This window comes from Artibeus jamaicensis, unplaced genomic scaffold (assembly GCF_021234435.1).
Source record: "Artibeus jamaicensis isolate MK-2021 breed Jamaican fruit bat unplaced genomic scaffold, CSHL_Jam_final contig_490, whole genome shotgun sequence".
Classification (NCBI taxonomy): domain Eukaryota; kingdom Metazoa; phylum Chordata; class Mammalia; order Chiroptera; family Phyllostomidae; genus Artibeus; species Artibeus jamaicensis.
The window spans coordinates 9,594,394-9,612,215 of record NW_026521861.1 but is presented as its reverse complement, the minus strand read 5'-3'; the positions used below and the strand labels follow the sequence as shown (position 1 = coordinate 9,612,215).

At 47.1% G+C, this 17,822-nt stretch overlaps 1 protein-coding gene across 1 annotated transcript in view; it reads left to right on the top strand.

Annotated features, from left to right (window-relative positions):
- The window catches only part of LOC119064010 (guanylate cyclase 2G-like), a 40,795-nt gene extending 27,033 nt beyond the window's left edge, over nt 1-13,762 (top strand). Inside the window, 12 exon segments of the mRNA XM_053668661.1 lie at nt 524-676; nt 4,502-4,663; nt 5,511-5,526; nt 6,782-6,921; nt 8,148-8,266; nt 8,268-8,351; nt 10,082-10,136; nt 10,139-10,249; nt 11,279-11,350; nt 11,353-11,376; nt 12,289-12,380; nt 13,658-13,762. Of these exon segments, the coding sequence (XP_053524636.1) occupies nt 524-676; nt 4,502-4,663; nt 5,511-5,526; nt 6,782-6,921; nt 8,148-8,266; nt 8,268-8,351; nt 10,082-10,136; nt 10,139-10,249; nt 11,279-11,350; nt 11,353-11,376; nt 12,289-12,380; nt 13,658-13,762 (1,133 nt within the window).
- The last annotated feature ends 4,060 nt before the right edge of the window (nt 13,763-17,822 follow it).

Sequence of the window (17,822 nt, the reverse complement as noted above, 5' to 3'; positions counted from 1 at the left end):
TTACTGCAAATAAAGGAATGTGTATAAAATATCCAGAATAGGTAAATCTGGAGAGAAAATGTGGACTGGTGGTTTTCAGGGGCTGGGGATAGAGAAGAAGGGGAAGCTGACTCATGGGTACGGGGTTTTACTGTGGGGGACGCAGGCGTTTCGGAACTGGACGGAGGTGGTGGTCACACAGCATTGTGCATGGGCCAAATGCCGCTAAATTGTTCACTTTAAACTGATTCATTTTATGTCGTGTAGGCAATTCAGAAGCGGAAAGGAACAAGAAAAAACACCTGTCACTGCATAGCCATGAGTTGCCCACTGTTAGCCTGTTGGTGCCTGTCCTTCATGGTTATTTTCTCTGTAGTCACATCCTTGGACCCCTCCTTGCCTTTGAAGTCAGGCTCCATGGGGGCTGACGTCTCAGGGGCTGGATGCTTTTGTTTCTCTCGAGCTTCCCTGAGATAGAAACAGTGGCTTTCCCATTCTGCCCGGAAGCTTTCTCCCTGCAGGCCATGGTCTCTTTGCTTTGCAGAGGTCTATTGGACAGCCCCAGCGCTGTTGTGGCTCCCAGAGGCGCCCGGTCGGGCACCTCCAAGGGAGATGCACAGCTTTGCTGTTCTGATGAGGGAGCTGATGCACCAGCATGACCATGGGCCTTTCCATGATCGCGACGAGACACCGGACAGTAAGGTGGGGAGCGTGTCCTGGGCCGGTTTTGGTCATCAGGGTTGGTTTGTAAAGGCTCGTTTTATTGATTGTTTTATTAAATGTGCATTCATTTATAATTTATTGCACTCTTATTTTTAATTCCTTTTTAAAAAGAATTAGAAATCAATTGCAATTTGATTTTAAGAAACCAAGGAACTCAGAATTATGTAACTTATTCTGTAACAGCAGCCAGATCCTGTTAGAAAATGTGTAAGATTGTGCTGGTTCTCTGCACAGTATCCTCCCCTGGCTTCCCATTTGGAGAATGAAAACTAGGTCCTTACAATGGCCTACATGACCACCAGAGGCCACTAAGCCAGCCTGGGTGACCTATGCTCGTGTCCTAGGGCCACCATAGTAAGTTCCCATAAGCCTACAGCCTGGCTTGAAATAACGGAAATGTATTCTCTCATAATTCCAGAGGCTACAAGTCCAAAGTCAAGGTTCAGCAGGGTTGTGCTTCCTCTAGAAGCTCAAGGGTCCATCCATTCTTGCTCCTCCCAGCTTTTGGTCGCTGCCTGCCTGCCTTCATGGGCTGGAGGCCACTTGGCTCCAATCTGCCCCCATCTCCACATTGACTCCTCCTTGAAGTCTCTCTCTGTTGCCGGTCCCCTGTAAGGACACTCATCCTCGGATTAGGGTCTACCTGGATAATCCAAGATGATCTCCTCAATCCAAGACACTTAATTATATTTGCAAAGACCTATTTTTTTTCTCAAATAAGGTCAAAGTCCCAGGTTTTGGGGCTTAGAAGATGGCCAGGTAGATGTCTTTGGGGACCACCATTCAGCCCACTACCCCACGCTCTTCCTTTCAGTCACACTGGCCGAGTTCCTGCCTCCACACGCCTGTAGTGCTTCCACCCCAGAGCCTTTGCACATGTGTTCCCTCTGCCTGAGTGTCTCTGGCCTTGTATTTGCATATGCAAATTTGCCTTATTCTTTATTAAGGACTACACAATTTTGCATTGCAAGGATGTGCCATATATTGTTGATTGATACACATCTTGGTTGTTGGCCATTTTTTGCTGTTACAAATTGCTGCTATGAGCATCCTTGGACATATGTGAATGTTTTTTCAGGATAGATTTCTGTCCATGAACGTGAATAAATAAATGTATTTAAAACATACTTATTATTATTATTTTTTTTGTAAATGCTGCCCAGTTGTACACAAAGGGTATATTCAGGCTTTTTTTGTTGCGGGGTCAGGGGTGGGGGCAAAGGTAGGTTATCTCTTAACACATTCCACCAGAGAAATTAAGAGTAAAATTAGTAGGAAATGGAGGAAAATTTGATCAAGACTGGAAAAATGTAACCCCCTGGAACTGTTATTTTGTGCCTTGGCTGCACGTTGGAACTACACAGGGAGCTGGGGGAGCTACTGATGCCTGGCTCTCCACCCCAGAGGTTCTGACGCCTGCCCAGGCAGCAGGGTTTTAATGATGCTACCCTGCCACTCAGGCTGAGGACGTGATCTTGGGGAGACAATAGAGGTGTGCATGCGCTTGCGAGTTTCTGTGGACACCCAGCCCAGCTTCCTTTCTTGATATTTTTTTTCCTTTTTTCCTCCTTGCCCACCATTTCCAGTCCATCCCCAATGGCCTAACTCAAGTCTTGTCTTTAGACCAGGGAGCCTTTTTCAAGTCAGGAGGCTTTCTGAATGTAGGTAGTTGCTTTGGAAGTAGATTCCAGTTCCTAATGTATGCCTAAATGAAGCGGAGGTGAGAGTAATCCAGAAAGGTTAATCCGGGATCCAGGTGCCTGTGACTTGTGAAACAAGCAGCTACAACAGATCTTCCCAGGCTGAGCCTAGGGGAGCCCGCCTACCCCAGCAGCTCAGCGGTGCTGCCACTGAGCCAGCCACCACCAGCCGGGAGGCAGGGCAGAGGGGGGGTAAGAAGGTTGAGGACATGCAGGATACTTCCCCCTCAGGGCAGTTCTCTGCTCGCAAAGTTAAATGAGAGCTGGCCACATGGGCGAGTGTATACACAGGACTGGGAGGAGGAAAAGTACAGTGTGTGCCTACTTTATGGACCAGCAGGCTCCTGCTATTAACGTCTCATACTTCCTTACAGATAATCCTGTGTGCCTGGGGCTGAGTAAATACTGAGACCGGACACTAGACCTGGTCTGCGCACACTAGGCCAGACGCTCTTGGACGCTGCTGGGCATCCATGTTGCCTGGTTTGTTAAAACAGAACTCTGGGTCCCACACTCAGGGTTTCTGCGTCAATAGGTCTGGGGTGGAAGCTGAGTGTTTGCGTTTTTTGCCAGTTCCCAGCTGGTGCTGAAGAGCTGCAGTTGGCGAAGCACTGGTCTAGTGCGGTCCCTGGACCTGCAGCAGCCGCATCACCTGGGAACTGGTTAGAAATGCGAATTTTCAGGTCCTGATCCAGAACTTGTGGAAACTGGGGAGGTGGGTCTGGAGTCTGCGTTTTAACAAGCCACCTGCCAGGTGTTTCTGATGTATGTGTATACTAAATTGTGTGTACACGTGGGAGTACACCGACATCTACCCAGCTGTATTCATATTAAGCTAAACTCGAGCTCATACTGACATCTCCAATGTCGTTACCACGCGATTCATTTATTCTGGTCTCCCCCATCGCTTACCCACAACCTTCCTTTGCAACAGTGAGACCCTGGCTCCCCCCATCCATTTACTTACTTATTCAACCCCGTACATGTGAACGACACTTTCAGACTTATTGATCTGTACCCCGGGAGCAGCCTTCTCACCAACAGGAGTGCAGTCATTGTGAACAGTTCCTTTCATCTTCAGTCTTACCGTCTCCAGTCATTTCAGAAGTTTCCTAAGTCAGCGGTTCCCCCACCTGCGCCCCCTTCAGTGAGGTTCTGCCATCCATGGGTAATGCAGTAAGATCGCTGTGTCTGGAGTCTGCATTCTGCCTTGGGCCATCCAGTCTCCCAGCTGACAGATTCTTTTTAAATTAACAATCTTTAAGGTTCCGTCTTTATGCTCTACAGTTCTGTGGGTTTTGGCAAATAGGTAGTGTTATGTATCGAACATTGCAGTACTATACAGGATAGTTTCACCACCCTAAAAACAATTCTGGTCCTTCTTCACTGATTCAACCCTCTCCCCTCCCCAGACTCCTGGCCGCCTCTGATCTGTTTTCTGTCTCTATAACCTTGTCTTTCCCAGAAGATCACATAAACAGAATTGTACAGAATCTAGCCTTTATAGACTAGCTTCTTATACTTAATAATACACATTCAAGATGCATCTATATTGTTGAGCCTAACAGTATTTTCACACCAAAACGTGTACATTGTTCTCAAAATGTTTCCTTTACAAAACCTGGTTAAGTAGAATATTTAATAAATTTTGGTAGAAGTCAGTGAGAAAGTGAAGGAAGGTATGTTTACAAAGTTGGACATAGTCAGGACATATAGGTAACATTTATTTGTTAAAATATCTTTTATGTAACATTTATGGAGCAACCTGTATAAAGCACACTTTGGGGATTTCTAATATGAAATGCTTATACACTTCTGAAATTATACAGAGAAATGTTTCACCTTAAGAAAAGTTTTATTAGAAATAAATCTAAAACCAAATTAATAGGGGGTTACTTATATGATTTTCATTTAGATACCTCATTTTTTCAGGAGGATTCAGGATACTATAAAATATTCAGATTTCTCTGAAATTCTGATCTGTTCACTCTACTTGGAGACTCGGTTTACAAATTTGGGAGCACATCTGTTTCAAGTGAAGCGCGGCGAATGGCACAAAGTCCCGACACTGGCCTGTCTCAACCCAACACCAATTTCAGAACTCATCCATCGAATCAGAGACCCCACAGGCTCAGTCCTGCCTCGACTTTTCCTGTCGGAGGAGAAGGGCAATGAAAAGGTCGTGGCCCTGGGGAGGGCGCACTGGGGTGAGTCTCCAGAGAAGAGGCCTCCACTCTGTTCCATCAAGAAAATGCTATGAGGCCCTGGCTGGTGTAGCCCAGTGGATTGAGCGTGGGCCTGCGAACCAGAGTATGGCGGTTTGATTCCCAGTCAGGGAACATGCCTGGGTTGCAGGCCAGTTCCCAGCAGAGGACGCACGAGAGGCAACCATACATTGATATTTCTCTCCTTATCTCCTTCCCTTCCCCTCTAAAAATAAATAAATAAAATCTTAAAAAAAAGAAAAGAAAAGAAAATGCTACGAATCCTAGTCACTAGACCACCAGGGAGTCCAATTTTTAAAAAATATTTATTTATTTTTAGAGAGGTGAAGGGAGGGAGGAAGAGAGGGAGAGAAACATCAGTGTGTGGTTGCCTCTCATGCAGCCCCTACTGGGGACCTGGCCTGCAACCCAGGTATAGGTACTGACTGGGATTGAACCAGCAACCCCTTGGTTCGCAGGCCCTTGCTCAATCCACTGAGCTATGCCAGCCAGGTCCACTGAAATATGAACAGTGAAAGGACAGCAAACTCACAGTTATTAACAACCACACCTAAAACAAAAGCAAACTAAGAGGACAGCTAGATCAGGAGAGGAGCCATGGAAATGAAGATCACATGGAGGGTTAGCAACAGGGGAGTGGGAGAAGGAGAAGGGGGGAGAAGGCACAGAAAATAAGTAGCATAGACAGTAGGTAGAAAATAGATGGGGGGGAGGGCAAGAATAGTAGGGGAAATATAGAATCTAAAGAACTTGAGACACGTGGTCATAAACTAAAGGGGGGGTAATGGTGGGGGAGGGGTGTGCAGGGTGGAGGGGAATGAAGGGGAAATAGAACAACTGTAACAGCATAATCAATAAAATATATTAAAAAAAATTCTACGAGAAGCCAGCCCTGAAGTGTGAGTTAGATGTGCAGTAGATGTTTTCTCCAAACTATTTATCCATTAGACTTTTGATACTATATGGCTGTGGGTGGTCCTGACTCCCTCCCTCCCTCCTTCCTCATATACTGGCTCAGTCCCTACCACATGCGAAGCACTGTGCTACATGCTGGTGAAAGTGGACTGATAAATTCTGCCTCTTTTCACAAGTGTTTCAAAAATGGGTCACACTTCCGTTGCCCTCCTTCGTCCACTGCAGACATCGCTAACGCACCAAGGCTTCTTTCCTGGGGAGACCTGTGACCCAGCCTCAGAATCTTTTTCAAACCAGCATCCGCAGGGTCAGGACAAGACCATCGGGATTGAAGTACGCGATAACAGATATATGCCAACCTTAAAGCAGGGGACTGAGTTACAGTTTTCATGCCTCTCCATTTTCTCAGTAGTAACTTGCTTCAGACCAGGACGATTGTATCATCTTTGGCCACACTGACCAAATGAAGGCACAGCCATGCTGCAAGTAGCTTGAGTCGGTGGAGGAGGCCCTGTGCTGGGAGCCAGGCGTCTGTCTACTCCCGATTTCGCACTCGCAACACAACAGCCCCGTGTTCTGCATTCCCCACCTCAGAATATGTTTAAATGGTGTGTGCTAGGTCAGTTGGTATGTCTAGACATGTCACCCAGAAAATGTAGTCCCCAGTGTCAAGGTGAGTGTATTTCCCATGCGAGCCTCAGCCTCCTCATCTGAGAGATGAGGAATTTAAATTTCTCTGAAGACCCTTCTGAAATAAGAGTCTATAGGATCTAGAAGTGTCCCTTATGTCTGTCATCTGAAAAGAAAATAATCACCTGTCCTAAAGTCTGCATTTTCAATGGGCCGTGATAGTGGTGTGCAGCAGGATGGGAATCGGGGGAGGCCGGCACAGGCCACTGCTGGCTGGGTTCCAGACGGCCCTGGGGGCTTCGCGGCCAAGATCTCCCCACATCCTTCGAACAACCCAGCAGGATGTTATCATTGTCCTCACCCCAGATGAAGAAACTGAGATTCAGAGGAATAAAGGGCACAGGTCAAGGTCACGGAGCTGGTGAAGTGCAGGCTCCATCCTGCCATGTGGCCCCATTGCCAGTCTCCCTCCACTGCTGTCCTCGGACGACCCTGGAAGAGGAAACCTTATGGGCGAGTCGTTTTCTTGGAATGTGTGGTTGGAAGCAGTGCTCCACTGTGGTCCTAAGGTTCTTGGAAAAAGCCATTAATGTCTGGGTTCTTTTAAAGCCACGTGGGCATGCTAGACAGCATGGTGAACAACCTGCAAGTGTATACCAATCACCTGGAGGAGGTGGTGGAAGAGAGGACCAACCAGCTGATGGCAGAGAAGGGGAACGTGGATAAGCTCCTGTCCACAATCCTGCCCAGGTATTCCGGAGAACCGGGGCTTTGCCAAAAGGGACCCAGGAAGCAACAGCATCACCTCCTAAGAGGTTCCAAATGGAGAGAATACTTTCTTTGTTCTTTTTTCCAGGAGTCCATCAGGGCCTTTTAAAATGGGTCAGGCCCTGTGCATGCAATTCAGTACACCCTGTTGGGGGAGATGGAGACGTTGGCCCTGGAGCGCATAGGAATGATGTAGTATAGGTCTCTTATTTTGTAATTTTCAATTTTTCCGTAACTTTTATTTCTTTTAATTTGCATTTAGGGGGTTATTTATGTACTTGAGCTGCTTTGCTCAGTCTTCATGCTCTCAGTCTATAAAATATATGCTACTCACAAACTCCCAACATGAAATATTTTACTTTTGGCTCATTCATTCATATGTCAAATGACCACAAAATCTGTGCACTGAGTGTCCCGGTTAAGAATGAGGGTTTTGGGAGATGGTTTTTTAATAGTCATCTTTATATTGTGTTGTATGTTCACAACCCCAGGGTAGAGGGCAAAGGGAGGATAAATGGTGATGGAAGGGAGGCTTGACTTGGGGCGATCAGAGTAGGTTTTTTTCACGTGGTAGATGGTGGGTGCACCAACAGGAGAGCAACCACTAGATGGCGATCTAGTTCCACACATCTGGTCAATTGCTGCCTTCCTGGTATTTCAGTTTGTACATCCCAAACCTTGGCGCAATACAACATATACCCATGACTTTAGATTCAAAACTTGCTTTCTATTGACTCTATTTTCACCTGTGGAAGAAGCAATGCTGTTAAAATTCTTGCACCTTCCTACATGTCTTCAGCAAAGGAATGGGGTCGAGGACTGGAATGCATCAATGTGAGCTTGGTTGATTGAAGTACAAATACTGATTTATGGATTTCTGAATGCTTGCATTTGCTTCCACATCTGCAGACCGAGTCTTTATAATCAAACTCTGTAACCACAGGGGAAAAATCAAGTACCCTCAGGGAGAAAAATGTTTTGGTAAAGGCATTTATGTGACCTGTTCCACCCCTACCCTACTCCAAAATCTACTTTGGCAAAATGCAGGTGAGAAAACAGGTGTCAAAAGAATCTCTTTAGATGGTGGATTTCGTTCATCAAAAACCTAACCCCCTGAAGCAAAAGAATCTACCAGGGTGACTTTGTGGGGGTCTGTCAGATCTGAGAAGGTGACACTGTTAAATAATGATCTTTTTCTCTGGTTTCCGCTTCACTGGAGCGCAGCTGAAAGCTGGAAGAGCCGTGGAACCTGAACATTTTCAGTCTGTGACTGTCTTGTTCTCTGACATTGTAGGGTTCACAAAACTGTGCTCTCAGCTCTGCTCCCCCCTCCCCCCTGAAAGTTGTAAAGCTCTTCAACAACCTCTAGAGTTTATTCGATCACATCATTAAAAATCACAATGTGTATAAGGTGAGCTGTCCAGCTCCTGGGCCAGAGGGAGGATGAACCTGGCCCGAGACACCGGCCAGGAGCAGGGCTCCACTTCGGGCTGGCAGTCTGTCTGTTTTCAAGGCAGAAACTCACTATTTTATTCCTGTTTGTTTTCTTGGAAAAGGGCTTGATTAATCACAGATGTGTGTCCTTGTCAAGAAGCCTCAGTTGTTCCCTCTGTTTCCTTCCATTATTTCCTCTCGTGGTAAACTTGTTTCTAAAAGAGGCATTGACCTTCTACTGGGCTGGTCCCTCTGTTTCCCTCCTGCGTATATTGCCTGCAGATTCAGAGAGATTTGGAGGTTCACGCTTCTTTAGAGGTTGTCTTTGGACCCTGTGTGAGCCTCACTGCTGTTGCTGCAATCCTTAGCAATTCAAAGGAAAATAGCTTCCCACGTTTTGACTGTCAGACTTGTAGCTAAAGGCGAGGCACTAGCCCCCTGCCCGGTTCTACTCTGGGGAGGTAGGAACAGGCCACCTGGAGTAAAACCAATCAAGTGCCTTCATTCAGGCAGAGCTGATGATGGCCACTTGTGTTTCTGACTTTTCGGACAAGGCCAGATCATGGCCCATGTTCACACTTGCCTGGCGGGCTGCCACAGAGCTCCAGTCTGACCATGACCCTAGTGCTCTGATGTGGCCCTGGGGCCAGGGAGATTTGGGGGACAGTGTTGTCATGTTCCTCAGTGACCCGTCCTCAGTGATTGTCCCCCAGGGTTCCTCGGAGATGTTGCCTCTGTGCAGGAAGAAGGGAAGGGTGGTATGGGTAACCGCAAAGAGCAGATCGCGCACACCCGACAGCACCTGTCTGGCTCAGGAGGCCTCCTCTGGGGTTTTCTCGTAGTGCTATCCGCTCAGTTCTGCTCTGCGTGAGAGAATCTGAAGTCAGTTTGTACCCTAAAGATGTGCTTGTGTCGGGGAGAGGTAGCCTAGGAGCAGTTCGGCTTGTGCACCCCTTGACTCTCTAATTTCATGGTAACCAGGGGACAGAGGGGGTCAGGCCACCTGCTAAAGCCTGAAATGCCACCTTTACCACATCATCTTTGGATTCTGCTAAAATGTAAATGGATCTGGAAAGGGCTGGGTGGAATGTTAGGCTTTGACATGTCATGTGTTCTGTGTTGTAAATGAGGGAAACTGGAAGCTGATTTTATTAGGAAACTGAAAGCTGTAGATTAGGCAGATGCATACATTATACATATTTGTATTTGTATATGTAAAAATGTTTGTATTTTGTACAATTTGTACATATATATGTATATGTGTGTGTGTGTGTGTGTATATATATATATATATATATATATATATATATATATATATATATATACAGAAGAGCCCTGTGTGGGGTGAAGACATTTCAGTTGAGTTAGATGGATTCCATTGGATGAGTCCATGTGACCCTTCAAGATCTACCCCATGTAACTGGTTTTGAACTTGGGTTGGCCAAATAGGGTCACCAGCAGTGTCAGATTTCAGAGGAGGAAGCCGTGACTGTGGGGAGGAGGGCTTGGGGCAGGAAGGGTTTGTGGAAGAACCAGGACAAGAACAAACTTGAGAAAATGCTGGGACTTGGGTGCAGTGGAGAGTAGGAAGTATGACCCTTCAGAGTCTGAGGCCTCAAAGCAAGAGTCAGCAATGAGGGACCTCCATCTCGGACCCTGACCCCACCCTCATGGAGAGTGCAAGCCACATTGTTGCTTTATTTTTAGGTTGAAACCACTGGAGATGCGTACATGGTGGCTAGTGGACTTCCCATCCGCAATGGAATGTGGACGAGATCGCTCCAATGTCCTTGCACTTCCTTAGCGCCACCATCCACTTCCAGGTTGGACACATGCCTCAGGAGAAGCTCAAGCTCCGGACTGGCCTCCACACAGGTGGACAGCCGATAACCTTACGGTCCAGGTTTATTTCCAGTTATCGACATTGCTTGGTAACAACCAGGACACACAAAGGCTCCCAGGGGAACCAGAGACGAGGAGGAGACCCACACCAGGAGAGCTCTGCTGGGCTGATTTTCCTCTGTGCCTCTGCATCCAGTGCCCTCTGGCCTGGTCCGTTTTTGTCAAACTCATGGGCACGAGGCTTGGGAAGAAGTGACTTGCACTTGGTTTAATGATCTTCTGTCACTCTCTTGAAATTCTTAATAATTTTTGAGTGAGGGGGTCCCTTATTTTCATTTTCGACTGAGTCCTGCAAATTATGTAGCCAGATCCGCTCCCACCCATCCTCTATGGCCTAATCAAGATTAGACCTGACCCCAGTCAGAATGAATTGAACCCGTGTTTGCGTGGCCACCGCCGCTTTGCTTACATTTCTGGTGCAGGAATAAAACTGTCATTCATTTCTGTCTCAGCTGGCTCCGTCATTGTAACAGCAGACCCTCGACTGGGTGGCTTAAACAGCAGACGCTTTTCTCACAGTTCTGGAGGCTGAGAAGTCCAAGATCAGGATTCCAGCATGTTCTGGGTCTGGTGAGGACCACTTTCCAGCTTGCAGGTGGCGGCCTCTGGCTGTGTCTTCACATGGTGGAAAGAGGAAGCTCCAGTGTCTCTCCCTCTGCTTACAAGGGCACCGATCCCACCCTGGGGGTTCACTCCCATGACCCCCTCTAAACCTGACTTCCTCCCAGAGGCCCCACCTCCGCCCACCACCGTATTGGGGGTTTGGGCTTCAACACGTGGATGTGGGATGGACACATGTATTCAGTTCATGATGATTGACTACATCATTTCCCACCAGAAGCCTGTGGGTTCTGTAGATTGCCTCTTGGTAAACCCTGAGATCTACTGCCAAGTGTGGCCCCATGAGGGCACTTAACAAATATTTACTGGACCGCATTGTCCACTCGCTGTGCATCGTGGGGTCCAGGACTGGTCTCTGCCCGTTGGTCCCTCCCCTGGCAGGTCCTGTGGTGGCTGGCGTGGTGGGCGTCACGATGCCCAGGTACTGCCTGTTTGGAGACACCGTGAACGTGGCATCCGGATGGAGAGCGGCAGTTTGCGTGGGTATCGCTTACAGCCCTCTGCAGACGCGGTATCGCTGTCGCTCCAGTCCCTTATCTTTCGGTATTTTTAGAAGACCCATTTGCATTCCGCCTGCTGGTGTTCATTTCCAGGGTAAGATCGTTAGCCACTTCAGGTGACGCTGACCACAGGCTTTGGAGACGACGGGGCATTTGCGCTGTCCTCTCTATGGGCCATGCAGACACACTGCCTCCTTCCCACACCATGCGTCCTAACCTGTCAGGCGTGTCTTTAAATGAAGAGCAGACTTTTCCTGTATAGGGCCAGACCATAAATATTTCAGGATTTACTGGCCAGAGTCTCCGTTGTAAGTGCTTAACTTCCGCTGCGTGAGAAAGCAGCCATTTAGAATATGTAAATATGGGTGTGGCCATGAGCCAGCACAACTTTATTTGTAAACACAGGTGGCGGGTTGGACTTGGCCTGCGGGTGGTCATTTGCCCGTCTCTGAAACACATAGTTTGGGTGATACTGAAGAGACCTATGGCCAGGAACAGCAGGGGGCAGAAATTTTCTTATTTTACAGTAATTCCATTGCATTGATAAAACCTCTCTTTGAGCTTACAAGGAAAGACTTTACAGATAAGTTTGGGAAATGGGAGGCCAGCCCTGGGGAGGACCCACTTGCATACGAAGTCAGTTCTGTCTTCTGCTCCTACACTGAACGTATGAAAGGGTGAGCTGCACCCAGCAGTGTCTGAGCCCTGCCCCCGGGGTTGGGGGCCTGGCCCTTCAAGAGTCCCGGACCTCAGAGGGGTTGTCTGTGGCTGGCCGGCTGGCATGGGGGAACTTGAGCCTCGCAGCGCTCTGCTCAGCGGCTGCCCAGCCCCTCTGACACGGTGCTGAGGTCATGGCCAGGGCAATAACAAGACGGTACAGGTTTCTGGCAGCTCTCTGGATTCACGTCACTCAGAGCACCACAGATGGGCTGCTGGCCGTGGGCGGGTACAACCTGCAAAAGAGAGGCACCACTGCAGTCAAGGTAAGGCCGGCGCCTACGCCTGCCTGCTCCATTGGGTCTCACCTGGAGACGCTGAGGAGCCAGACTGGTGTGCAAGTCTCTGTGCTGTGGTGCGGGCAGACCCTCACGGTCTAAGTGGAGGTTCATGAGACAGCCAGGCCTTCTCCCTGCAAAGGAGACAGACTGTGTCATCCCCTCAAATGGCCAAACGTGGAAGCTGCGGGAGGAAACAGCTTTTCTCCCCACCCAGACCAACCCCTGTGAGATGCCTCCTTTCCCTTGGCCAGGATGGCCCCCTGATTTCCGCTTCCGTACCCCAGTCCGGTCTGGTCCAGTCAGGGCAACAGCAAATTCAAGCCCAGGAATTATAGTGCCCATAATCCCTTCCATCCTTTCTCCCGAGTCTAGAGCACCCAGGTAGTGGGATAAAAACCCACTGGTCTGGGGGTCATAGGCCCTCATCTCTGTACATTTGAATATCTCTTCCCCTTCCCTCTGCCTTCTCCTCTTTGCTGGCATTCACGAAAATGTATTGTGACATAGTCTCATCTTTCTGATAAACATTGCTCTTTCTGGGTGGGGAAGGGGTTCTCCTCTTGAGATATTCTCAAGAAAATCTTGGAACTGTTTGCAGTGGTAGTGGTGGGTGGTTGCTATGACACTGGGTGCTTGGGTGGCTGTGGGGGTCCAAGTAAAAGGGACGAAGGTGCCATTAACTCCTTTGTTTGCTGGGTCCAGCCCTGGTAGCTGTATCTGATTAACTGACTTTGGAGAAGAGGGAGGTTTTTCTCAACAGCAGCAGAGTAGACCTGTCCTGCTCCTTACTAGCTGTCAGACAGGGGGCTGGTTTCAGCATCTGCAAAATAGCGGGTGGCGATAACACTGCCCTCCAAGGGGGGCTGCAAGGCTGAAATGCGAACATGAGCGTGAGGTGCTTCACCTGGCGTCCTGCTCATGGTGCAACCTCCAAACAATTTATTATCATGATTTAAAGATGTTCTTTGCAACAAACGTTAGTCTCCACTGGCCCTTCCCGCCCCCCCCCCCCAGCCATGCATTGGCCATCACTGACCACCAGTCTAGATTTATCAGCAATCCCGAGGGAATCAGCAAGATTTCCTATATAATAAGGCCTTTCCCGCGTTGAAGCAGCCCCTGGCTAGCTGCAGGTGGGGCTACGCACAGCGTTGCCAGTAAGCCAGCCACGAGCTGGGTTGTCTGCTCAGAGGCAACTTCACTGGCGGCTTCTCCGCCCCGGAGACAGCTTCTTCACCGGCTGTCTCTTCAGCCTCCCACAGGGCCAAGGAGAGCAAACAACTTTCTGGTTGAAAGGCAAAGGAGGCTTCACTTTTCCACTTCCTGAATTTACTGAAGAAGACGCTGAAGTCCCAGAGATCTTCTGAGGTGAGTAGTTTTCTTTAAAGATGTTTGGGGACCTGTTCCCAGGAAAGTTTGTGGGGTGCATTACGTACACCATTTTGGGGGTGTAGTTCCTTGGTATTGAGTCAGGCTCCCAGTAGGGGGTGCCATCTAGCTGGCCTGGAGCAAATGATGGGCTGGACATAGTAAGTTCATTGCCAGGGCTGCCAGTAAGACTGCCCTCACTGCCAAATAATTCTGGCTCATTAGCTTGTGAATTTGCAGTTTTGTTCTGGGGGAAAACCGGAGTAGAAAGCATGGGGCTACTCACAGGTCCGACCCTGCTCTGCTTTTTAACAGAAAGGTGGCTGGTCCCTGGTCTTTAGTGCTTATTTTCCTAATCAGCTGCTCAAACTGCAAGGAGAGAGGAGCTCCTATTAGAAGGCATCTCAGGAATGTTTTCAGGGGGTAGAGTTCTGCCTCAGGTGTGAGCGATCACCGAAATCCAATAGGAAGAGGCCACTCCAAGCAGACAGAACACCTGCAGGCAGTTGCTGGAAGGCCTGTTCTAAAGCCCTGACCTCTGTGAGCCTGGCAGCTTCTGAATACGTAGTGTCCCATTCTCTATTTATTGCTTAATTTCTTTCCTAGCCATTGAGTAAAGGGTGTAGTCAAGGCTTGGCTTTCAAATACAAATTTTTGTTCATTTATGTATTTAAAAATTTTTTGGCAGTCTCCAGCAAACAAAGATGAATGAGCCCATCCATTCTGCTACGAGTATTTCCCCCTTTGCACAGAGAATGGGGTTCCATGTTGTTTTATTTAATGGTTCCTGTAATAGACTCCCTGAACCCCGAATGCATTCACGGTTCTTTTTAATCCCTCGCAACTCCCTGCATCCAGGTTACCTTCTGGGCCGCTGCTCTGAATGTGGCGAGCAGTTTGAATGATGTGTCGTGTTTGAGACGTTTTCCTGTTGAATTTCCCGTGACTACAGAGGGGAAAACCAGCGGGACTGGGGCAGGTCTCTCCTTAGCCTGCCCACTGAGCTGCCTTTGTGGAGATATTCTGGAGTTCTGTGTAGGGAAATAAATGACCTGTTGGTTGATCGAGAGCATTTAATACCAAATGTTACAAAACGTTTGGTGGAATTCTTGCCTTTCTTCAGTAACAGGGACATTAAACAGTGGCAGAGGGAAGTGCTTTGCCAACAGCCCCATCTCCATGGAGCTCTTAAGTGGAGCTCATCAGCAGAACTTTTGTTATGCTTAACTGTGGGGCCTGCGCAGACCCCGATTCCTGGAACACGGTTCCATTTTCGTTGTGGTAGGCGTGGCTTCTCTCCACTGGCCTGGGCACCGAAGATGGAAAGCGTTGGACTGACAGATGCCCAGGAGTGGGGACGGCAGAGGTCTTTATTTGAAGGGGACAGGGGAGTTTCCCCCACTCTCCAACATAGAGACAGTGGGCCAGAATTTATCTTCTTATGCCTCATAACTTTTTGTCTTGTTTGGGATCAGAGCTTCTGGATCCCAAACGCTGTGCTCCACCATCAAGAGGAATAAGGCAAGTTCTACTATGAGGTCTCTTAGAAAGATAGACTAGTCCGCATCCATCCACCCATTCATCCAGCCATCCATTAATTCAAGGACAATTATTGAGCACTTGGTCTGTGCCAGGTACCATGTTGGGGGACACAAGAAAATATGAAACTTTCATTAGTCTTTAGCTCTCAGTTTAGTTGGAGAAAGGAGGCACAAATAATAGTAATGCAATATATTAAGGACTAAAGGAGGTGTGTACAAACATATAGAAGTAACTAAGCAATTGAATAATGTGACATGAAAAGAGCATCAGGAAATGATTCACAGGTGTAGAGATGGGGCAGACCATGCCAATTGGCTGTCGTTACCCCATCTTTGTACTTTTATGGAGTGTGTGTATTTCCTCCGGTCCTAGACCACATGCTCACACAAGTCTTGTTCCTATCAAAAAAAAACTCTGCTACTTCTGCCTTTTTCACTGAATGCTTTAACACAAACATTTGGCATCCACACACACATACACATGAAACATGTAAACACACTTCTGAATACACATACACAGACACCACAGGCACATACATGCATATATATCCATAATACACGTGCGTAAATGTGTATACATATGTACTGAGCACACACGTACGTATGTCTCTATCTCATCTATATCTATGAATTGATTAATAGAGATTTATGTGATTGTGTGTACTCAATATATATGTGTGTGATAAAAGCAATTTTCTAAAATCTGTAGCCAGTGCTTTTTCTGTATCAGTCAAGGACACCTAAGGGAGAATGTATTTAGTCCTCTGTCTCTAAATGTTTCTTTTATGTTTAGCACTAATGGAAATTTTGCAAGAGAGACTGTTTTGAGAGCGAATTTTCTTTTTAAAAAATATTTTATTTATTTATTTTTAGAGAGAGGGGAAGGGAAGGAGAAAGAGTGGGAGAGAAACATCAATGTGTGGTTGCCTCTCATGTGTCCCTCACTGGGGACCTGGCCTGCAACCCAGGCATGTGCCCTGACTGGGAATCGAACCAGCGACCCTTTGCTTCACAGGCCTGTGCTCAATCCACTGAGCTATACTAGTCAGGGCCGAGACTGATTTTTCTTAACACCTAAGTAGAGAAGGTATGAGACTGGAAGAGCAACCAGACATCATGCGGTTGTTAACTTCAAGTCAAAACACATCTAGTTAATTAGCTATCAACGTGATATATTAACACTGCACGCTGACTCATAGGTTACTTATTTGAAGACATTTATTTATTCCATAGCACCAGGTAGAGATACAAGATCATTAAACATTATGATAAAGTCAAGCAAAACTAATACAACATTGTGTTTTACTCTGACAACCAGGGATTTTGATTATGGCTCTGAGTATGCTATTTAGGAGTTTTTCACTGGAACCAGTAAAATATGTCTCTTGTTTTTTGCAAAATCTAAATTTACAGGAAGAAGAAGGGCCAGCTGTTTTGGGACCAGCTTTGAGACCAGTTTAGATTACACAGAGTCATTTTAATCTAGCCTGTCACTACACAAACATGTGTTCTGTGTCTCCAGAGACTCGAGAACTAGCTTCATTTCTGAATTCATTAACGCAATTGTAAAAGAGCCATCAAATTAAAGATCTCAAATCCTCTCAGATACATACAATATAGAGATACTAAGCAGAAGCCCACTAATTAAGTCTGTGTAAGACTAAGAAAAAAAAACCTAGCTCTGACTTTTCCTATCTAGAAGCTTCAGTTTCTAGCTTCGTACTGGGGTCTTCAGTGCATTCCTAGAAACTTCCAGTTTTCAACCAGGATGGGTTTATTCCGTTTTGTTTTGTTGACAATATAAATGACTAATATCAACATATTTTGGGTTCCTGGGGTGGGGGTGGGCTGGGTGTCAGGGTTAACAGGGGGTGGCACCATGAAATGTCACCGGTCAGATTTGCATTTGTGTTTCGGATTTTTTGGTTGGTTTTATGCTAATGATCATAAGTTGCTGAGATGAAACACATCCAGGTTAGAATGCAGGAGAGGCTAAATGAGGTCAAGCCATTCTGTACAAACGAGGGTTTCTTAGGAGAGAAAAGAGCATTGATCATCGCAAGGCCTGTGATGGGACCTGTCACACTGTCACTCTGTGGTCCTGTTGGAAGCAGCAGCAGCATTTAGTAAATGTCACATTATGTTAAATTAATGTTGATGTGAGTTGTATCCTTTCATAGATTTATTCCTGTTTAATTTGTTACTTTCTTTTGATTTTAGAAATCTATATCAGCAATAAAAATGAAGTTTATACTTATGAAATGCTTACACATATTTAAGAAAACCTATTATAAAATTAATTAGGTTAGCACTCTTGGGGGGGGTCTCAAGAATTGCATTCCTTTATGTTATTTGGACTTGAGCAAAGGCCGTTGCACTCTGATTCCCCACCACCTACCATCGTTCAGAAGCTTGGAACCCCCGAGGCTCAGCTCTGATCCTCACATTAGAGTCGACAGCATCAATGACAAAGGCCCCTTCGGCGAAGCTGGCTATTCCTGTGCATTCTGTACTTGGC